This window comes from Ursus arctos, unplaced genomic scaffold (assembly GCF_023065955.2).
Source record: "Ursus arctos isolate Adak ecotype North America unplaced genomic scaffold, UrsArc2.0 scaffold_1, whole genome shotgun sequence".
In the NCBI taxonomy this organism is placed as follows: Eukaryota; Metazoa; Chordata; class Mammalia; order Carnivora; family Ursidae; genus Ursus; species Ursus arctos.
Window position 1 is genome coordinate 40,349,978 of NW_026622763.1, and position 17,062 is coordinate 40,367,039.

At 46.1% G+C, this 17,062-nt stretch overlaps 1 protein-coding gene across 11 annotated transcripts in view; it reads left to right on the plus strand.

Annotated features, from left to right (window-relative positions):
• Nucleotides 1–17,062, plus strand: part of TANC1 (tetratricopeptide repeat, ankyrin repeat and coiled-coil containing 1) — a 227,096-nt gene that overhangs the window by 161,690 nt on the left and 48,344 nt on the right. For 8 of the 11 annotated variants that reach the window (XM_048214539.2, XM_048214535.2, XM_057318058.1 and 5 more), the window contains 5 exons: nucleotides 6,017–6,280; nucleotides 11,425–11,547; nucleotides 12,348–12,629; nucleotides 13,399–13,556; nucleotides 15,848–16,079. In XM_048214539.2, coding sequence (XP_048070496.1) covers nucleotides 6,017–6,280; nucleotides 11,425–11,547; nucleotides 12,348–12,629; nucleotides 13,399–13,556; nucleotides 15,848–16,079 — 1,059 coding nt within the window. The remainder of the gene's footprint in view (nucleotides 1–6,016; nucleotides 6,281–11,424; nucleotides 11,548–12,347; nucleotides 12,630–13,398; nucleotides 13,557–15,847; nucleotides 16,080–17,062) is intronic. The other 3 variants (XM_057318071.1, XM_044380210.3, XM_057318073.1) reach the window with 2 other exon arrangements.

Sequence of the window (17,062 nt, forward strand, 5' to 3'; positions counted from 1 at the left end):
GCCTTTCTGTCTGAAGGTTTCAGGCAGCAATCCTGGTTTCATCTCTGCAGTCCTTCCTTCCTCACTTGGGAAATCCAAAACCTGTCATGGCAGCCGGAACTGTGTGTAAGATGTTGGGGGCGAGTGAGGGAAGAAGGGAATCTTGACAGGCCAGGAAGGCCAGGGTATTGGGCACGGTGCTTCCCTGACTTTTCTCTCTGCTCCTTACCCAGTCTCATTTAGACTCTGGCTTCTCCTTCCAAAGTTGTTAGTGATCTTTATCCTGTCAGGTCAAAGGCGGTATCTGCAGCGGCTGGATTTTCTTTTTTCATTCCTTTCTCCTGTTTCTCTAAGCAACCATTATGTCCTTTCTTTGTTTGAGCTTAATTCATTGGTCCAGTGTTTTAACATTTAAACTCTGTGTCAACCATTAAACTGAATAGAGAAGTTAAAAAATGGTTGTTTTTTCAGTGCTGCTTTATTTGCACTTGTATGGGGAGGAAAACATTCATGAGGTATGAGACACTTTACATACCTGCCCTTGTGTCTCATTTTCTCCACAACCCAGGGAAGGACGAAGGACTCTCTTCATAGAGCCCTGGCTTTGAAAACGGAGAATGCAGGACCATCTATGGAGTGCTTGAAGAAAACGTCATTTCTGGTTTTTTTAGGAAAGTCTCTTCAAAATTTTTTATGTATTATAAATTAGGGTACTGCAGGTACCTAACTTGTAAATGCATGTATTTGGGGTGCATGCTCAGATTTTTCTGGTGGTGTGGTGTGATCAGAACAGTGCAGAACACCGCGGCAAGGCTTTAGGCCTCATGGAGCTTCCTGGCTATGGGTCCAGTAGGAGTTTTCAGTGAGCTGAGATATGACAAGGGCTTAGAACACAGCCCATACATAGTAAACACTAATATATTCATGGTAGCCACTGCTGTTATTTCCCAAGGCTACTTTATACTTAATTCCTCCCCAGTGCATTTGAAATGCTTACAAATAGACATTTAGTAAAATAAGTTGTTTTTTTTTTTGTTTTGTTTTTTTTCTCCCATGAAGGTCTGACTTGAGAAAAGGAAGTAAGAGTAAGTGAATGAGGGGAGGGAGGTGGGGGAATGGGGAGAGGGCAGTACGGGCTTCCAGTTCAGGAATGAGTAAGGCATGGGGATGAAGGGCACAGCATCGGGAATGCAGTCAGTGGTCTTGTAGTAGTGTCGTATGGACACGGAGGTGGCTACACTTGCGGTGAGCACAGCATAATGGATAGAATTGTTGAATCACTGTGTTGTACACCTGAAACTAATTCGTTTATACTTCAGTAAAAAATAATACAGGAGAAAAGATGAAGCTGGGAGTGAGGTTCGTTAGACTTTTTCATTTTGCTTATCAGTGGGTAGGAAGCTTGACAAATCCTAGTAGCCAGTATAAAGAGAAACTCAGGGGTGCCTGGGTAGCTCAGTCAGTTAAGCAGCTGCCTTCGGCTCAAGTCATGATCCCAGGGTCCTGGGATTGAGCCCCCTTGTTGGGCTCCCTGGTCTGCGGAGAGTCTGCTTCTCCCTCTGCCTCTTCCCCCTTCACCCCAAGCTTGTGCGCACGCACTGTCTCTCTCAGATAGATAAAATCTTAAAAAAAAAAAAAAAGAAAGAGAGAAGCTCAAATACAAAAGTTGATGTTAAGTAAAGTAAAGACAAAAACCATGCCCATTCCCAGTATTCGGCCTGGAGGAACTTACCCTTTGTAGGTCCTCGGGGGGAGAAGCCAAAGTTTGAACCCAAGCCCTTTGCACTTTCTACCTCTTGACTTTTCTCCATCTCAAAGGCAGATGAATTCTGTTCTTGTGTGCTGTCCGTTTGACGTCAAAGGCCCTTAGTCCCTAAACAATTCTGGACTAAAACTGTGATTGTTTTAATTTCCTTCTTAATGTTCCTTTAAACCTGCAACTTGATTTGGATCCTACCAAACAACTTATTGGGGCCCAAACTTAAACTGATTTTTTAAAAATTCTATTTTAAGTATACATTCAACATATGAAAGTACCTTCAGTGGGCAAAGAAGGGGGTGCAGGAAAGCTGGGAAGGAGAAGGAATACAGTTTTATTGCAGTACTTTATACAGCAAAACATTTAACGACTGAGTAGGTCTATCTGTCTCTCCCACCTCCTGGTCAACTGGTAACTTCGTCCCAGCTACTGTGCACCCATGACTGGCTTTTCTCCACTAGCCCCTGCCTGGGGACTACTGTTTTTAACAAGGCAGACTTCATGAACTGCAAAATACTTTTTAGTCACAGACTCTTAAAGAACTTTGGCTTGTTGAGAGCTATGCAAGGCAAAGGGAGTTTTAATATAGTACATGGGCAGGCAGAAAGGCTGGTATTAGACCTGCCTGTGTGTGTGTGTGTGTGTGTGTGTGTGGAGAGAGAGAAGGAGGGAGGGAAAGCAAGATATAGAGGAAGAGAGATTAGTTTCTCCCAAGTCTGTTCCATATCTGTAAAGCTAGGTTGATGGCTCTCAGCCTGTCTACCTCTTCTCCAGGGTTGTGGTGATCATGTGTATGTCCTGCCATGTGCTGGACGTGCTTTGGAAGTAGTATAACCCCATGCACCAGTAGGTCTAGTTAAATGTGCCATTTACTACAGAGGAAGAGAATGTGTGCTGTCCCTGGTTAAGGAGTTTTCAAATGATAGAGTCAGAAGTAGCACATGTAAATCAATGAGCAGGACCAGACCTAAAGCAATACTAAATTGCGAGAAGCAAAACTTAACTTTTAACCCAATAAAACTTGAGACCTGATGGATCACTCATGTAACCGAGTGCTGGGTTACATGCAGTGGTAGAGCCCCCGTCTGAATGATGATGGCAAGTCTTAATGGAGAAAAGATGGCATCTGTACTGGTTGATGGAATAAAGTGTTAGAATGTTTGAGTTGTTAGGGAACTTGAAAGATTATCCGCGTCTCCAGAAAATGTCAAATGTCACGTAGTTTTTTGAGTTTGTTTTTTTTTTAAGTCGTCATAGTGAAGATGTTGCTGTAGTTGTGTGTGTGTGTGTGTGTGTGTGTGTGTGTGTGTGTGTGTGTGTATGTTAACTTGAAGGTGACTGGTTAACTGAATTAGGAGTTCGAATTTGGTAGCCTGGAAGAAAAATTGGTATTTTTGAGTAGCCTGTCCTTTGTTTTAGGAACCAGCTTCTCTTTCTTGGTGACTGTGGAGCTGCCCTATTTGGCGTGTTTCTTGGGTCATATGGGGAAACGTGTTGGGCCTTCATCTGCCCCCTTGAGTCTGCATTAGGGCTTAATTGTGCCTGAACTAAGAGGAAAATATGCTGTGGGGCTGCAGGCCGTGTGGGCTGCCTCTGGCCCTGGATGGCAGGGAAGAACATGGCGAAGTGGGGCAATCCTAGTGGGAGGGCCTGTGGCTTGAGAGCTGCTCGCTTCCCTGCCCAGTGCAATGTGTGTCTTCGCTGAACATCAGGAGGGCACTTGGGAGAGTCTCCTATTTAGAAACACATTATAAACTTAGGCCCCTTTTGAAATGGCAACCCCATCTTGGACTTCCCTTCCCTCCTGTTCCCGCAGCTGGGTGTTTTCCTCCCCCCCCCCCCCCCCACTTTCCTCCTCAGTACCTGGGCACGTGTGGCTGTATGGTTGGAGCAGGTCCTTCAGCCAGTCCCTGGGGTCTGGGACCCCTGACCAGGCTGTCCCTGCTCCATAATGCCGCTTCTGCTGCTGTGACTGCCGCAGGAGGTAGGGAAGTCCCAGTTCCTGTTCCCACTGCTTGAGGTCTGACCCAGGACTCAGATTCTTGGGGCTTCACTCTGCAGTGCATGGCACTTACGGAAAGCGAATGAGGAGAAACATCACTTTGATTTTCTGTGGCTTTTTTCCCTTACGAGTATGTGCCCCAAACTAAAAAAGCCACAAAATAAAACCAAACAAGTCACCCCCCACTCTGACACTTTTCCTGTAACTTCGATGTTGGGGTAGCCTGGGAACCTAACTATGTCTGTGGGAAAGCATTCTGAGTCCCAAACACTGGACTTACAAAGGAAGGCTTGTAACAATCACAGTCACAACTTATTAACAAGGTTACCATTAATACTTAATAAACAATGATCTCGTTAATAAATTAGAGTCTTCCTACGAAGCATTAGCCAGTCCCTGACATTCAGTAACCTTAAGTACATGTTAGCGGCTGCTGTTACCACCACCACCAGCATTTTCAGGGTAGAAAGAGTCATACTTGCTATACTTATGCTCATATGAATGGTCCACTTAAAAAAACACACAAGACTGTGATTGATTCCAAATAGATGGAGAAATTAGTTTTAATACTGTTGATAGAATACTTGGAAATTCTGGGAGTAATGGCAGACGCCCAGTGATGGGCCCACCCCAAATCCACTTAGATTTTGGTTGGAGACAGAATTTCGAGTCCTAAATCAAAAACGAGATTAAGTGTAGTGTCTCTGGCCACAGTTGGAAGAGACGTGTGTTCATTTGCTTATTCACTGAATAAGCAAACATATTTTTTTTTTAAAGATTTTATTTATTTATTAGAGATAGAGACAGCCAGCGAGAGAGGGAACACAAGCAGGGGGAGTGGGAGAGGAAGAAGCAGGCTCCTAGCGGAGGAGCCTGATGTGGGGCTCGATCCCATAACGCCGGGATCACGCCCTGAGCCGAAGGCAGACGCTTAACCGCTGTGCCACCCAGGCGCCCCAAGCAAACATATTTTGAGCGCTTAGTATGTGCCAGGTGCTGTGCTGCTCAGAAGAGGGAGATACCAGATCGAGGTAGATAGTCCGAGGCTTAGCACAAAGGAAGGATGTTTGAATAGGGAGGCAAGCAGTGCATGATGAATGCAGCCTGGAGCAGCAGGAGTAAAGACCATTTTAGAATTGTGACGGGACATCCTGCGGTCACAGCGAGGAAATTGTTTTGTCTTTACTTGTAAACCTTTCAAAGAGCATCGTAAAAATAAACAAAATAAAACTCAGACCCTTTGATCCTGGATAAGAGGCTGTTGGAGCTCATTCACAAGCCCGCTGCTAGTGTGTGTCATCAGGTTTTGTGGATGAAGGAGCTTAATCCAGGTGGCCCAGTTCTCCAGACACTCTGCTCTGCGGCATCCCATTGGCTCTGTCCGTTAGCGGCCTGGGCTGTGCGGATCCCAACAGGGAACGCAAAGGGGTCAGAGGACATGGCCCTTGTTCTCAAGGACACAAGCCAGTGTTGGGTCCATGGTAACCGGGGCTTGCAGGGGGCTCAGGTGTTTGAATTGGAAGGGGCTGTTTGTAGAAGCCACGTAGGGTGAATATTGCTGTGTGCTTGCGTCATATTCCTCCCCTTTTGCCAAGATGGTTTTCCATGCTGGCTTTCTTTCTTAGAGGCTAAATTATAATTCTGCAGTCCAGCATCCCTTCCCATGCTTGTTTTCTGTGTGCCGGGAGGTCTTCTACTCCATGCTGCTAAAGGAATAAAGTCCGGTCACTCTCTCCAGTTCATCTTGAACAGCTGTTACAAAGTTTCATGCTAAGGATCAAATTCTCTGCTTGACTCTGTAGTTCTATTTTTGTTTTCATAGACTTTCTCCTCCATCTTTTCTGCATTAACCATTGTATCGCCTTGTTCCCTCCCCCTTTATGTAAATATTAATTTGGGAAAAGATATTTATAGGTTCAAAGGAATTTAATGAGATATGAATTCTTTTGTGAGCAATTTATCTTTGTTAAAAAGAGAAGATACATCATCTCTAAATTACGTAGATTTACTGTTAACTCTCAGATACTTTTAGGCAGCTTTTTCATTATCTTACCAGCTTTTTTTCCCCTCCCCTGTAGAATGGCTTAGTTTATTTTCCTTGATAAGCAACATTCCTCTAATTTACCAAAATACGCTGTATAAAACATACTTTGATAAAAATCTGCATGGACCGGAAAAGTTTCCATTCATCATGGGGAGGGCAGTGTGCTTGTGTTAACTCTCAACAGCCCCAGCTATGCTGGCCTCCTTCAAAGTATTTTGGTCTCTCATTTCAGCCACAATTACAAGTTCATCCGAAAATGATGACCGGAGTGGCTCCAGTTTGGAATGGAATAAGGACGGAAGCCTAAGGTTAGGGGTACAGAAAGGAGTGCTTCATGATCGCAGGGCAGATAATTGCTCCCCAGTGGCAGAAGAGGAGCCCCCTGGGTCAGCGGAGAGCGTGCTGCCCAAAACTGAAGCCTCAGTTGGAGATGGTCCGGTCCCTTATTCTCAGAGCTCCAACTCGCTAGTAATGCCACGGCCCAACTCAGTTGCAGGTAAGGCCATGCCTCTCTCCAGGAGGGTTATCTCACTGGGTCTGAGGTGCCCCATGTTCACTCTCTCCACCTGGGAATCTGATCCAGACACAAGCCAGCTTTGTGATCGTGGACCAGGCACTTATCTCGTCTAGGTCTCCGTTTTCCCATCTGTAAACATGATAAGGCTGTCCTTAATGGTCTTTAAGTGATCCTTCCACTCTGGAATTCTGTAAAACTAATATTTAGACTCTACAGCTCTTTTGTGTATGAAGGAAGAAAGTGCCAAAAACTGTGTCCTTGTTTTTGATATTTTAAGCCTGAGTAAATTCGTAACTTTTTATTACATCTCTGTAAACAGGAATCCTTATTTAGAATGAGTTTGTTAATATCAGCTCCGAGAATTTCTAATCCACTTTCTGTATCATGCAGTTACAAGTGAGCTCACAGCTTAGAACATACTCGGTCGAAGTGAGGTTTCTCAGTCGAGGGAATGCAGGCAGGCAAGGCAAGTGCCCCGCAGCAGGCTGAGGCAGCTGGAGCAAAATGAGGACACAAAAAGGGGTGACGGTTGCTAGTTGTTAGAGGGTGTTCGTCAAGCAAGGAGAGCAGTGGGGTGGGCGAAGAAAAGAACTCTGGTTCTGAGCTGTCCTGCCTGCTTTTACGGTCCTGAGTTTCTAAACTCCGTGCTCTAAGGTTGAATGTAGAAATGCCCTGGTTTCAGTCCTTCTTCGTCACCAACATAGCACTTGAAACTTCTCCTCTACTAACACAAAGACCCAGGTTCTCTCCCCCTACATCAAAGGATTTTTCTGTACTGCTCCTTGGGGATGTGGCAGGCCAGTCTGGTTGTTGTGGGGCATTTTTTTTTTTTTTCATTGGAACTCAAAAGCAGCTGATACATAAATGGCCCTAATGGAAAAGTTTTGAGAGGCAGCTCTAACTCACTTTCAAAGGAAGTAAATGGCCTTGTTCCAGAAGAGGGATTTGGCGTGTCTGCCAGAGAGAAGTTCTGGGGAGCATCATGTGTATTGAGTGATGGTTCTTACAGAAGCTTTTATGCCCTCCCATCACTCCCCTGCTACCGACAGCACAGTATGTCGTACCCAAGGCCTTTTATACCGCATCTGCCTAGTTAGAATGAACAGTTCGTTTGTACGATCCTGGAACTTGATAGTTGTATTGACTTCAACAAAATAGCAAACTTGTATTTAATTTAATCAAGCTATTTTAAAATTAGTAAACACATTAATACATTCATAGTGTTGAAAGCCCCCCATTTGGGGTTATGTTTTCTGCCCGATGCTCTTTTGTGTGGTCGGTCTCCTGCCATGTGGAGTGACAGTGAGTAGGAGCTGAGTTTTTCCAGGAGAACGTGGTGATTATAGAGCAGGGCTTTCGGATTTCTGCTGTGCTCATTCGTTAGTGTCTTATGTACGCATTCAGGCTAGACCTCCTGTGGAATGGGAGGGTTTTACCTCTGGGTTTGAGCGGTGGCTGCCTGGCCTAATGGGCTTGCTCATCTCTTCTGTGTTGCAAGTGTTATCAACGAAAAGCTTATTTTGGAAATAAGCAAGTTCCTTACCTCATGGAATCCATTAACAAGCTAAGAGTCTGGGAGAGTCTTCACTGCCCACCTTCCTTACCCCTAAAACTGAACCTCAGTTCAGAAGTCGTGGCAAGATTTTTCCACGTATCATTGAAAAGAATAAAAGATTCAGGTTGTGTAGACTGTGCGTAGCACTTTGTCTAGTGATTAGAAGGCCAGCCGGCACAGACAAGGCAGTAGGCAACCCTCAGTGTTAGAAGGATTAAAATAATATGTCAAGGACCATTTACTGCAATCCCTCGGAAGTATTTGCATGTGGAGAGCCACATAAACACAAATAAATTGCCATTTGGGAAACATCAAACGATTAAGTTTGGCATAGGAGGGCAGAGTAAGGACTGGCAGGTGAAGGGAAGAGAATGCCAGGCCTCTGTTCACAGCTGCCCCAGGGATCTGACCTCCCCTGGGGGGTGAGGGTATGGAAACAAGTTCCTGAGGTTGCCAGCCTTTACTGTCAGTGAGCCTGTGTTGTGGTTGTCTCTTCACTGTTGTGTCTAGTACAGTAAAATTCTTATGTCAAAGACCATAAGAATCAGTTGGTTTGGAGATTCACTGTACAGAGATTTACTTTGTAAAGGTATTTGTTGGAAGGGACTTGGTTTCAAATGCTGCAGTCGGGTTATTACTTTATACCACATCAAATGTGTGCCACGGACACCTCATTCCTTTGTTAGAAAACAGAATGAGAAGCCTTTAAAATGATATCTTAGATTATCTAGAAGTTGGTCGATTAGGTTCTACTGTTTTTGACTTATTTTTTCTTTTGAAATGCTTTCTAAGTGGATCACAGACACAGTGTTTAGTTTTCCAAGAAACCAATAAACAGAATTACCAGCCAGTTTTCTTGAAGTTCTAACTGGTCATTGCCTAGACTTTATGGCATTTACCTTTAATATGTTAGTCCACGGTGTTTCAACAGGTGTTTTTTTGTTCAGGTTAGGGAAGTTTCCTTCTGCTTCTCCCTCCACCCCACCCCACCCCTGAAAAAATTCTCCTTTCCTGTAGCATCTCAAAATGTCTTTCTCACTCACATGTTAGATGCAGTGTGTGTGTGTGTGTGTGTGTGTGTGTGTATGCGTGCGCACGTGCAATGAATGTATAATTTAACTGTAGGGTTAGTAGCAGGTTTATTGCAGCATAAAACTATTGCTTTACCTCTGATTTTTCTTAGCCCTGAGTCCTGCTGAGGAATTCGAAAACCTTTGTTGTTAAATACCAGAAGTGAGTCTAATTGTTCTAGTAACGTCTGAGAATCTACTGTGCACATGTGTGAGAAGGCAGAATGTGGTCCAGGTAGCCTGCTCTGCCAGGCGAGGAGCACCAGAGTGCCAAGCAGGCAGCTGAAGCTTCATTGTCCCAACTTGTCTCTCTCCGTGGCCTTGACAATGGCTTAGAAAGCAGAGGGAGCCGGCAGCTCCTGGCTTGCAGCACCCCCCCCCCCCCCCAAGCCACTCCATCTCAGTGCACCTTAATCATGTTTGCAACCAAGAATCAGAGCTGCGTGCGGGGTGGGTGAGGCCGCTTTGTTGCATACTTGGGAGCCAGAGCTGTGGTGACTAGAAATCTGAAAACACAGGTGTTTGCAGCCTCACCGTCTCCTGCATCTGTGTCAAGCTAGGGCTTTTTTGCAATCCTCTCTTTGGAATGCCCTTTATATAGTCTCATGTTCTTAATCCTTTCAGTTGTCACAAAATTATAAACTGAATGTCGTGTTCTAAGGGGTCAGGAGAAGAAGGGAAATAGGAAACCCTTTGGAGGCTCCAAGTGTCTTTGAGTTCCCTAGGGCTGAGCAGCAGGTCAGATATTTGTGGCTGTCCCAGCTCTGAACTGAGCGTGGCTTACGGGTTACAGCTGTGGCTGCTCCTTCTCCCTCAGCCTCCAACATGTGGGTGTATTCACGGTAAGATGTGTAAGGAGAGGGGCATTTGCAGAGGCCTGGGTCAGAATCCCAGGTCCCAGGCACGAGCCCAGAAATGTATGTTCCAGGCAGTATTATTGTAGGGAGCCAGGGCGATGAGTCTGGTCCTGGTGGCCGTCCGGGAAGTTTCACACACCCTAGTTGGGAAGGACCCAGAGAGAAGCTAGAGACTGCCATTGGATTCCCATAAATTAGGTCCATTTGGAATTCCTAGGTAAGGAATTAGCTTTCTAATAGGAAAGATTTGTGTGGGGTATTGCCATAAGTGTGCACACGATGTGTAAGTAAACTGTGGATGTTCACCAGAAGGATACAGGAGCATTTAGTGCATGCTGTTGTGAAGTCATGATGTCAGATGTCTCTCCTGGGACTGGGGGTGTGGTGGATTGCCCTTTGGAGAGCTCAGAAAGAAGGGACATGCCCCCACAGAGCCAAACACTGGAGCCACGCAGATGTTTGTTGAATGAAGGAGTCATGGGCGGGGGCAGGTGGTTTGCTAACAGTGAAGAAGAAAAGGTTGAAAGCCTCAGGAGGGGAAATAGGAAGGACCCAAATGAAGCAGATGGTGCTGGTCAGTGGCTGGATGCTGTCTGCCAGAAGGTTTTCAGCAGATGGCCCAGCTTGACTTTTCTCCCTCGAAGCTTGGTTCCACTAATGATTTCACCAGTCCTTAGAAGCCTTCACCCTTGGAACTCCTGTTCCCCACTCACCCTCAAATGATGCCTATATTTTATTATCCTGGAAGAGAATTATATGTCTAGGATCAGCAGTACCTTATGTTGGGCCACTTAACCCACAAACGAATTAGGTTAATTTTATTTAGAATTCTCTCATTGTGGCCTAGGATGTATATGCAAATAAGGTTCTTTTTTTTTTCTTTTAGGGCAAAAACATGTATTGTGTATTTACTGTTAAGATTTGCTAAGAATTAGCAACATTATTTTGTATTGGTTGTTTTTATAACCCAAGTGGTATGTATGCTTGAATAGCATTAATGCATTTTAACTGATACCTATATACTGTGAGTTGTATCGATTTGATCAGAGGTAAATATTCCTTCTTTTTAGAATTAAAAAAATTAATATAGTAGAGTAATATATACGAAAAACAAAGTTTAGGAATATGTTTATTTCCGATGAAATCCACACGGCTACTTTACAGTCGGGAGCTGACTTTCAGTCTTTGAGCACTGTGGAATTGTACTGCAGACTCTGCTCACTTAATTAACAAGGTTGAAATTCCAGCAACCACGGAAGGCTCTCCAGAGCTGCAGAGAAGACCCTAGGACCGTGCTATGTGTTTGCAGTAAGTACTTCAGCTATTGAGTGACACTTGGCTGGTCAACTTTCTTCGTAAACGTTTTTGGTGAAGTCTGTCTCTTTCCAGGAATGATGGCGAATTCTGGCAACCATACCACCAACGACTTTAAGAATGAGGAACACTTGGTGTTTACTGTTTTTCGGTTAACCTCACTGCTAGAAAAAATACGCTGGGGTGGGCGAACAGAACCAAAATTACCTGGAAGTCAATTTTGTTGAAAGCCTGAATGAAATTGCTTACTGATTTATGACTTACAGTAGTTTGGGTATGATGATAAAATCAACTTTGAAAAGACTAAACTTGAGTTTAATATTACAGCAACAAGCTCAACCAAGTTGGAAGATCTGAGTTATTTAGACGGGCAGAGAAATGCCCCTCTTCGAACATCAATTAGATTGCCGTGGCACAATACAGCCGGAGGTAGGGCACAGGAAGTTAAAGGTACTTATCTTTGCACCTGCTGGGATAGCGGATATCATGAATGCATTCACTGAACGTTGAGGATCTGTGCTAACCAGCGTTTAAACCAGCTCATTTAAAAACACAACATGTGTGTGCTAAAAACTTATCTATTTGGTGTGCTAGGAGGCCATCCTTAAAGGTTTGGGGCTTCTTCCTTAAAATCTGTGTTCAACTCGTTTCTGGAATTGAAAAATAGTTCTGCAGTACGTTATTTTGAAGTGAGGGGTAATTTAACACTCACGGGATAACACTCACTTGTCACCAACAAAGAATCAGCTGTGTTTCAGGTCTGTGGGCCATTGGCCACCTCCCGTAATGCACAGTCGGGTGGTCCGCAGCCTCACCGAAGGGGCCACATGTCATCACACCCAGATGAGAGCTGGGGTCCTGTCTCCAGGAAAACACCTTTCCCTTTTACTCCTACAGTAGTGGAAGAAACCCATCTTAGATCCTGTTTCAGACAAACCGATGAGACCTGGTTTGGCCACCAGCATCACTTTCTCTAATTCTCTGCATGTTTGTCCTGAGTTGTGATGACAGAACTACCTGGTCATTTTAATAGGACGGTTTGTAAAACCAGTGGGGGGAAGGAGGGCTTATAAATGAGGTATTACAGAAGTATTAATAGAACCAGATTGGAAACACAGATCCCTGGTGGCATGAAACTAAAGGCTAATACTAAGTATAACATACAAGCAATGCTAAATTGGGTTTTTAAGTATATAAAATTATGACATTCTTCTAAAATAATTATCCTTTTCTTTTTTTTTCCCCCTAAGCACGATTTGCTCCCTACAAGCCACAGGACATTTTGTTGAAACCGCTGTTGTTTGAAGTACCAAGCATAACAACAGACTCTGTGTTTGTGGGAAGGGATTGGCTCTTTCACCAGATAGAAGAAAACTTGAGGAACACAGAACTGACAGAAAACAGAGGCGCCGTGGTTGTTGGAAACGTGGGCTTTGGGAAGACAGCAATCATTTCTAAGTTGGTGGCACTTAGCTGCCACGGAAGCCGCATGAGGCAGATTGCTTCCAGCAGCCCCGGTTCACCACCTAAAAGTATGTACATGTTTGATACCGGTCTAGTTGATGATCGAATGTAAGGTAGATGGAGGACATCCGTTCTCAGTTCTCCTCACGTTGTTCCAGCTGCCGTGTCAGATCTGCCACCGCACGTGGGAGAACTGTTCTAGGGCCCCCATCTCTCCTGGCGCTCAGGAGCCATCCCCTGGGGCGAGGCCAGCCTTCCCTGGTCTTCTCCCAGCTGTAGAGCCTGTCTCCCTCTTCATATGGGCAGCGAGGCCTGATCGGGTGCCCTGGGGAGTTTGGGTCCTAAAACCAAGCAGGTTAGGCTCCTGGCAGAAGCAGCCGGAAGGAGTCTGTGCACAATTCTCTTTTATCCCATTCTCCACAGCCTTTGTCCTCTATGCTGGATTTACCAAAGGTCTAAAGACTAACTCAATATGGGATATAGTAGCTAAATATTTGACTAGTCATGTCTTATTTTATGTGTAATAAGCCTGTTAAAAGAAAGTATCTCTAACATGGTGAATAGGAACAAGTGAGCCATGAAAGATCATATTTTTTTTTAAAGCAAAAGGAATTTAATTAAACCAGAAACAGCAGTGCTCCCGGGAGGGCATCTGAGTGGATGGGAGACAGGGCTGAGAGGGGACACTTGTGTTCTCCTTTAGACCTTTGCATTTGGGATCCTATTTACTCATTACCTGTTAAAATACTCTCTGCGTCTAATCAGGAAATATGTTCAGTATCTCACCGTACCCCTCTTCTGATGTTGTAATAATGAAATTGGTCTCTTTCTCCGCAGCTTCAGATTCCGCCCAGGATCTTCCTTTCACCCCATTGCTTTCACCGAGTTCTTCTGCAGGTGTGAGCAACACGGCGAAAACACCCCCTGGGTCTGGGTCTGATGCTCCTGAGAGCCAGCGACCACGAGAGGATGCAGTGAAGTACCTTGCTTCTAAGGTAATCTGCTCCTGTTCTAGGGGAGCCTTACAGAGGGAGGGAGAGAGAGGGATACTTGTTAGTTTGGCTTCTGAGAAAGGAATTTAAAGAGGGATCTTAAAACAGAGATAATTGCATAGAATGCAGAAATGTAGCTCTTGATAAAATAGTGATAGGGTGCTCCAAGTAAAAGGTATTAATGACAATAAATCTCCCCAGACACTGGCAGTGGACTTCTGTTCATCTTAAACGATGGATTGAAAGAACTCCACAGAGTAGCAGGTTGTATCACAGGCACCACAAATCCGTCCTTTACAAGCACATGCTGGCCTTCACTTGGTGCCGGAGCAGGACGCTGGGAGCCTTGAACGTGATCCAGGCCCCCACGCCTGTGTTCCCTTGCCTGGGGACTTTGGTTCCCTGCGTCCTTCTGTCAGAGGGTTCTTGCCATGTTATAAAACGGACTTAGCTGACTTTCCCTTTGTAGACGCATAGTCATCAGGGTCCTTCTGAAATTTCCCATGTGCTCAGCATCCGTCACGAGTTCACAGGCCACGCTCTGCATTCGAGCAGTTACATCACTCACTCCTGCTGACCGGCTTGGGTCTCCCCGGGCAGCAGCGGTGTGAGTCAGCGGAGCTGGGGGACGCGAGGGGGCCGGCGTCAGGGGCCTCTAGTGGGGATCCCATCTAGTGAGGTGAGTTTGGTGCAGGAGACAGAAAAGGAGGCTTTTTCGCCCCAGATGCTTGCTTTGTGCTTCTGCTTCTCAGGTGAGAGCCGCTCCTCACTGGCATAGGCAGCCCTGGCTGCTGATTCGGGGTAGTCCTCGGGTCAAAAATGGGTGATCTGAGATGAGGGATGGAGTGTAGACTTCAAAGCCACCCCAGCACAGTGATTTTTCAGACCGCTCTGTGACCCACAGTAGAGATGCATGTTACGTGGAAGGCCTGGTACGCGCACGTAGACACACAAACTGAGGCAGAAGCATATTCTCACAGCCTATAAAATTCACCGTATGGAATGACAACAAGCTGTCACCGCTCCAGATGGAGCTCATGACCTGCCGTTGGGCCGGCCGACTTCTTTTGCCAGACGTGGTGCCGATAGACGTGCTGCGGGCTGTCTCCCTGGGGGTCGTCCCGTGTTCCTGCTCATTGGTCCAGGGGGCAGTGGAAGAGCCATCCGCCTTCCTCCAAGTGTGGACGATAAATCTAATCTCAAACAGAAGTCACAGGACGGTTCCACATGGGCCACATCTACTCTTGCCACTTGTTCTTAAGAGTCTGCAGACCTGGAATCTTTATCCCAGAACTTCCCTTGACTGTCTGTCACCCTGGCCAGGCATTTAACCTGTGTGCTGCCCTCAGCTGTGACCCAGACCTAGTGAGGCTGGGCGTGTGTAGAGCTCAGGGAGACAGCAGGTGCTCACAGCCTGCTGAAGAGCAGAGAGCACTTTGCACAAGTACAGTTTTACCTTTTTCACCTTTCTTGCCTCATACCCGCCTTCCTCCTTTCATTCGCACGTGGGAAAGTATCAGAGTTTTCATATGTCTACGGCACTTTTCTTCCAAGACCCTTCTGCATCTGGCACTTTGCTTGGGCTCTCTAACAAGCAGCCTGCTGCCACTTCACATCCGTCCCCACAAAGGCAGCCCTTCTCATCCCCTCAGGGCCTGGGCAGGAACCCGTCTCCTCCTATGTGTCCCTTCACATGACAGGCAGACATCTGGTGATTTCTGATTTGGGTCCTTCAAAGTGTGTTGCTGTTGAATTTCTCCACGGTGTCAGGGTTGTGTGTGGGGGCGGAGGGTTTGAGCCAGGTTGCCCGGCCCTCTGGCCTGGGCTGGGAAGCAGCTGTGGCTTTGAGCGTGACTCTGCTAGCCACCAACTTTACCTGGTCTGGGGGAGCAGCAGGTGCGTTTCCCAAGGAGATGCTGCTGTTTGTGAAAGCAGAAATGCAGTAAATGTGGCGCTTCTGGATGCTGAGTACATTGGGATTATTCGGAATTGCTTTAAGCCAGGGTAGGCTTTAGGTTTTATGAATGAGTTTTATTCATTTATTTTCCATACGGAGTAACATGTACTGATCTTAGCGCTAATCAAGATGGATTTGTGGCTACAATTAAAAGTCTGCCCAGAACTTGGCAAAGCGTGTGAATGAAAGAATAACTGAATCAGTTAAGCTAAGTAATGACTCAGTGCTGGCGAATAGAAGCGGTGTGTTTCGTGACTGTGGCGGGTGGGAACACTGGGTTATGGAGGGGGCGTGTGGAGGGGGGACGGTGATGCTCATGGCTGTGCTTCCCCCATAGGTCGTGGCCTACCACTACTGCCAAGCCGACAACACGTACACGTGCCTGGTGCCCGAGTTCGTGCACAGCATCGCGGCTCTGCTGTGCCGGGCCCATCAGCTGGCTGCCTACAGGGACCTGCTGATAAAGGAGCCCCAGCTCCAGAGCATGCTGAGCCTCAGGTCCTGCGTGCAGGACCCGGTGGCCGCCTTCAGGAGGGGAGTGCTGGAACCGCTCACAAGCCTACGAAATGGTACCTCTGAGCAGCCACCCACACCCTCTCTGTCCTCAGGAGTCCAGAGCCCCCAGGATGGTCCTCCAGAGGACCTGGATGGCAGTGAGGGTGGGCGCCTGGGGAGGATGTGGTGAATCTGGGTACTCCTCCTCTTGCCAAGAACCGTCTCCCCAAAGTCCTTTAGTGCTTCCTGAATGGTGTCGTTTTAAAAGAAGCATCTCTAATAAAGAATTACCTCCACAGTTGAATAGTTCCAGAGTAGCTAATTTGTCACCGTAGGTTATTCAGAGGACTTACGCCCTGGAAACTGTGGCCTGCATATTTTATGTTCATTCCTACCTAGCGGGGAAATAGGTTGGTCAATTGAGCGACTGCCAGCATATGTTTTTTCAGGGCCTCTGCTCAGTTGAGTTGAACCTGAAGGTTTTTCTAGAAGTGGTCCTTTGATTTCTTTTTCTTTCGTTCTTTCTGTCTTTCATTCTTTGTCTTTCGTTCTTCCTCCCTTCCTTCCTTGAAATATTCAGCAAGATAGGAGATGTTAATGCTATTATGGGTTGTTGCATTTCTTATCCTTTCTCCTTTTTGTTCCTCACCTTTTGAGCTAGTTTCCTGCCTGTATTAGCACTTCTGCTGGAGAAAAGGGAATTGAAACAGATCTGTCGTCATTCCTCCTCATTTTACTGGGCACAAAGTTGGTGCTAATAAATGGAAAACTAGATTGAGGCTTGTGGGAAAGAGCCCTGTTCGAGAAGTCCATAAAAGAGAGGTTCTCACCACTGGCTGGCTGTGTGCCTTGGGCCAGATGCTTTGCCTTTGAGGGTCAGTTTTTATTCCCTGACATGCACTGAGAGAGTGCTATGGGGAGGACCTGGAGTCTTTTCCAGAGTTAATCTCCGTATGTGCTAGTTATCTTAGCCATAGCTCACCCCAGTGACAGGAGTTTATGAAGAGCTAACTGTGTCCTATACATGCGTGAGATCCTGCTAATGTGTGTAATGCAG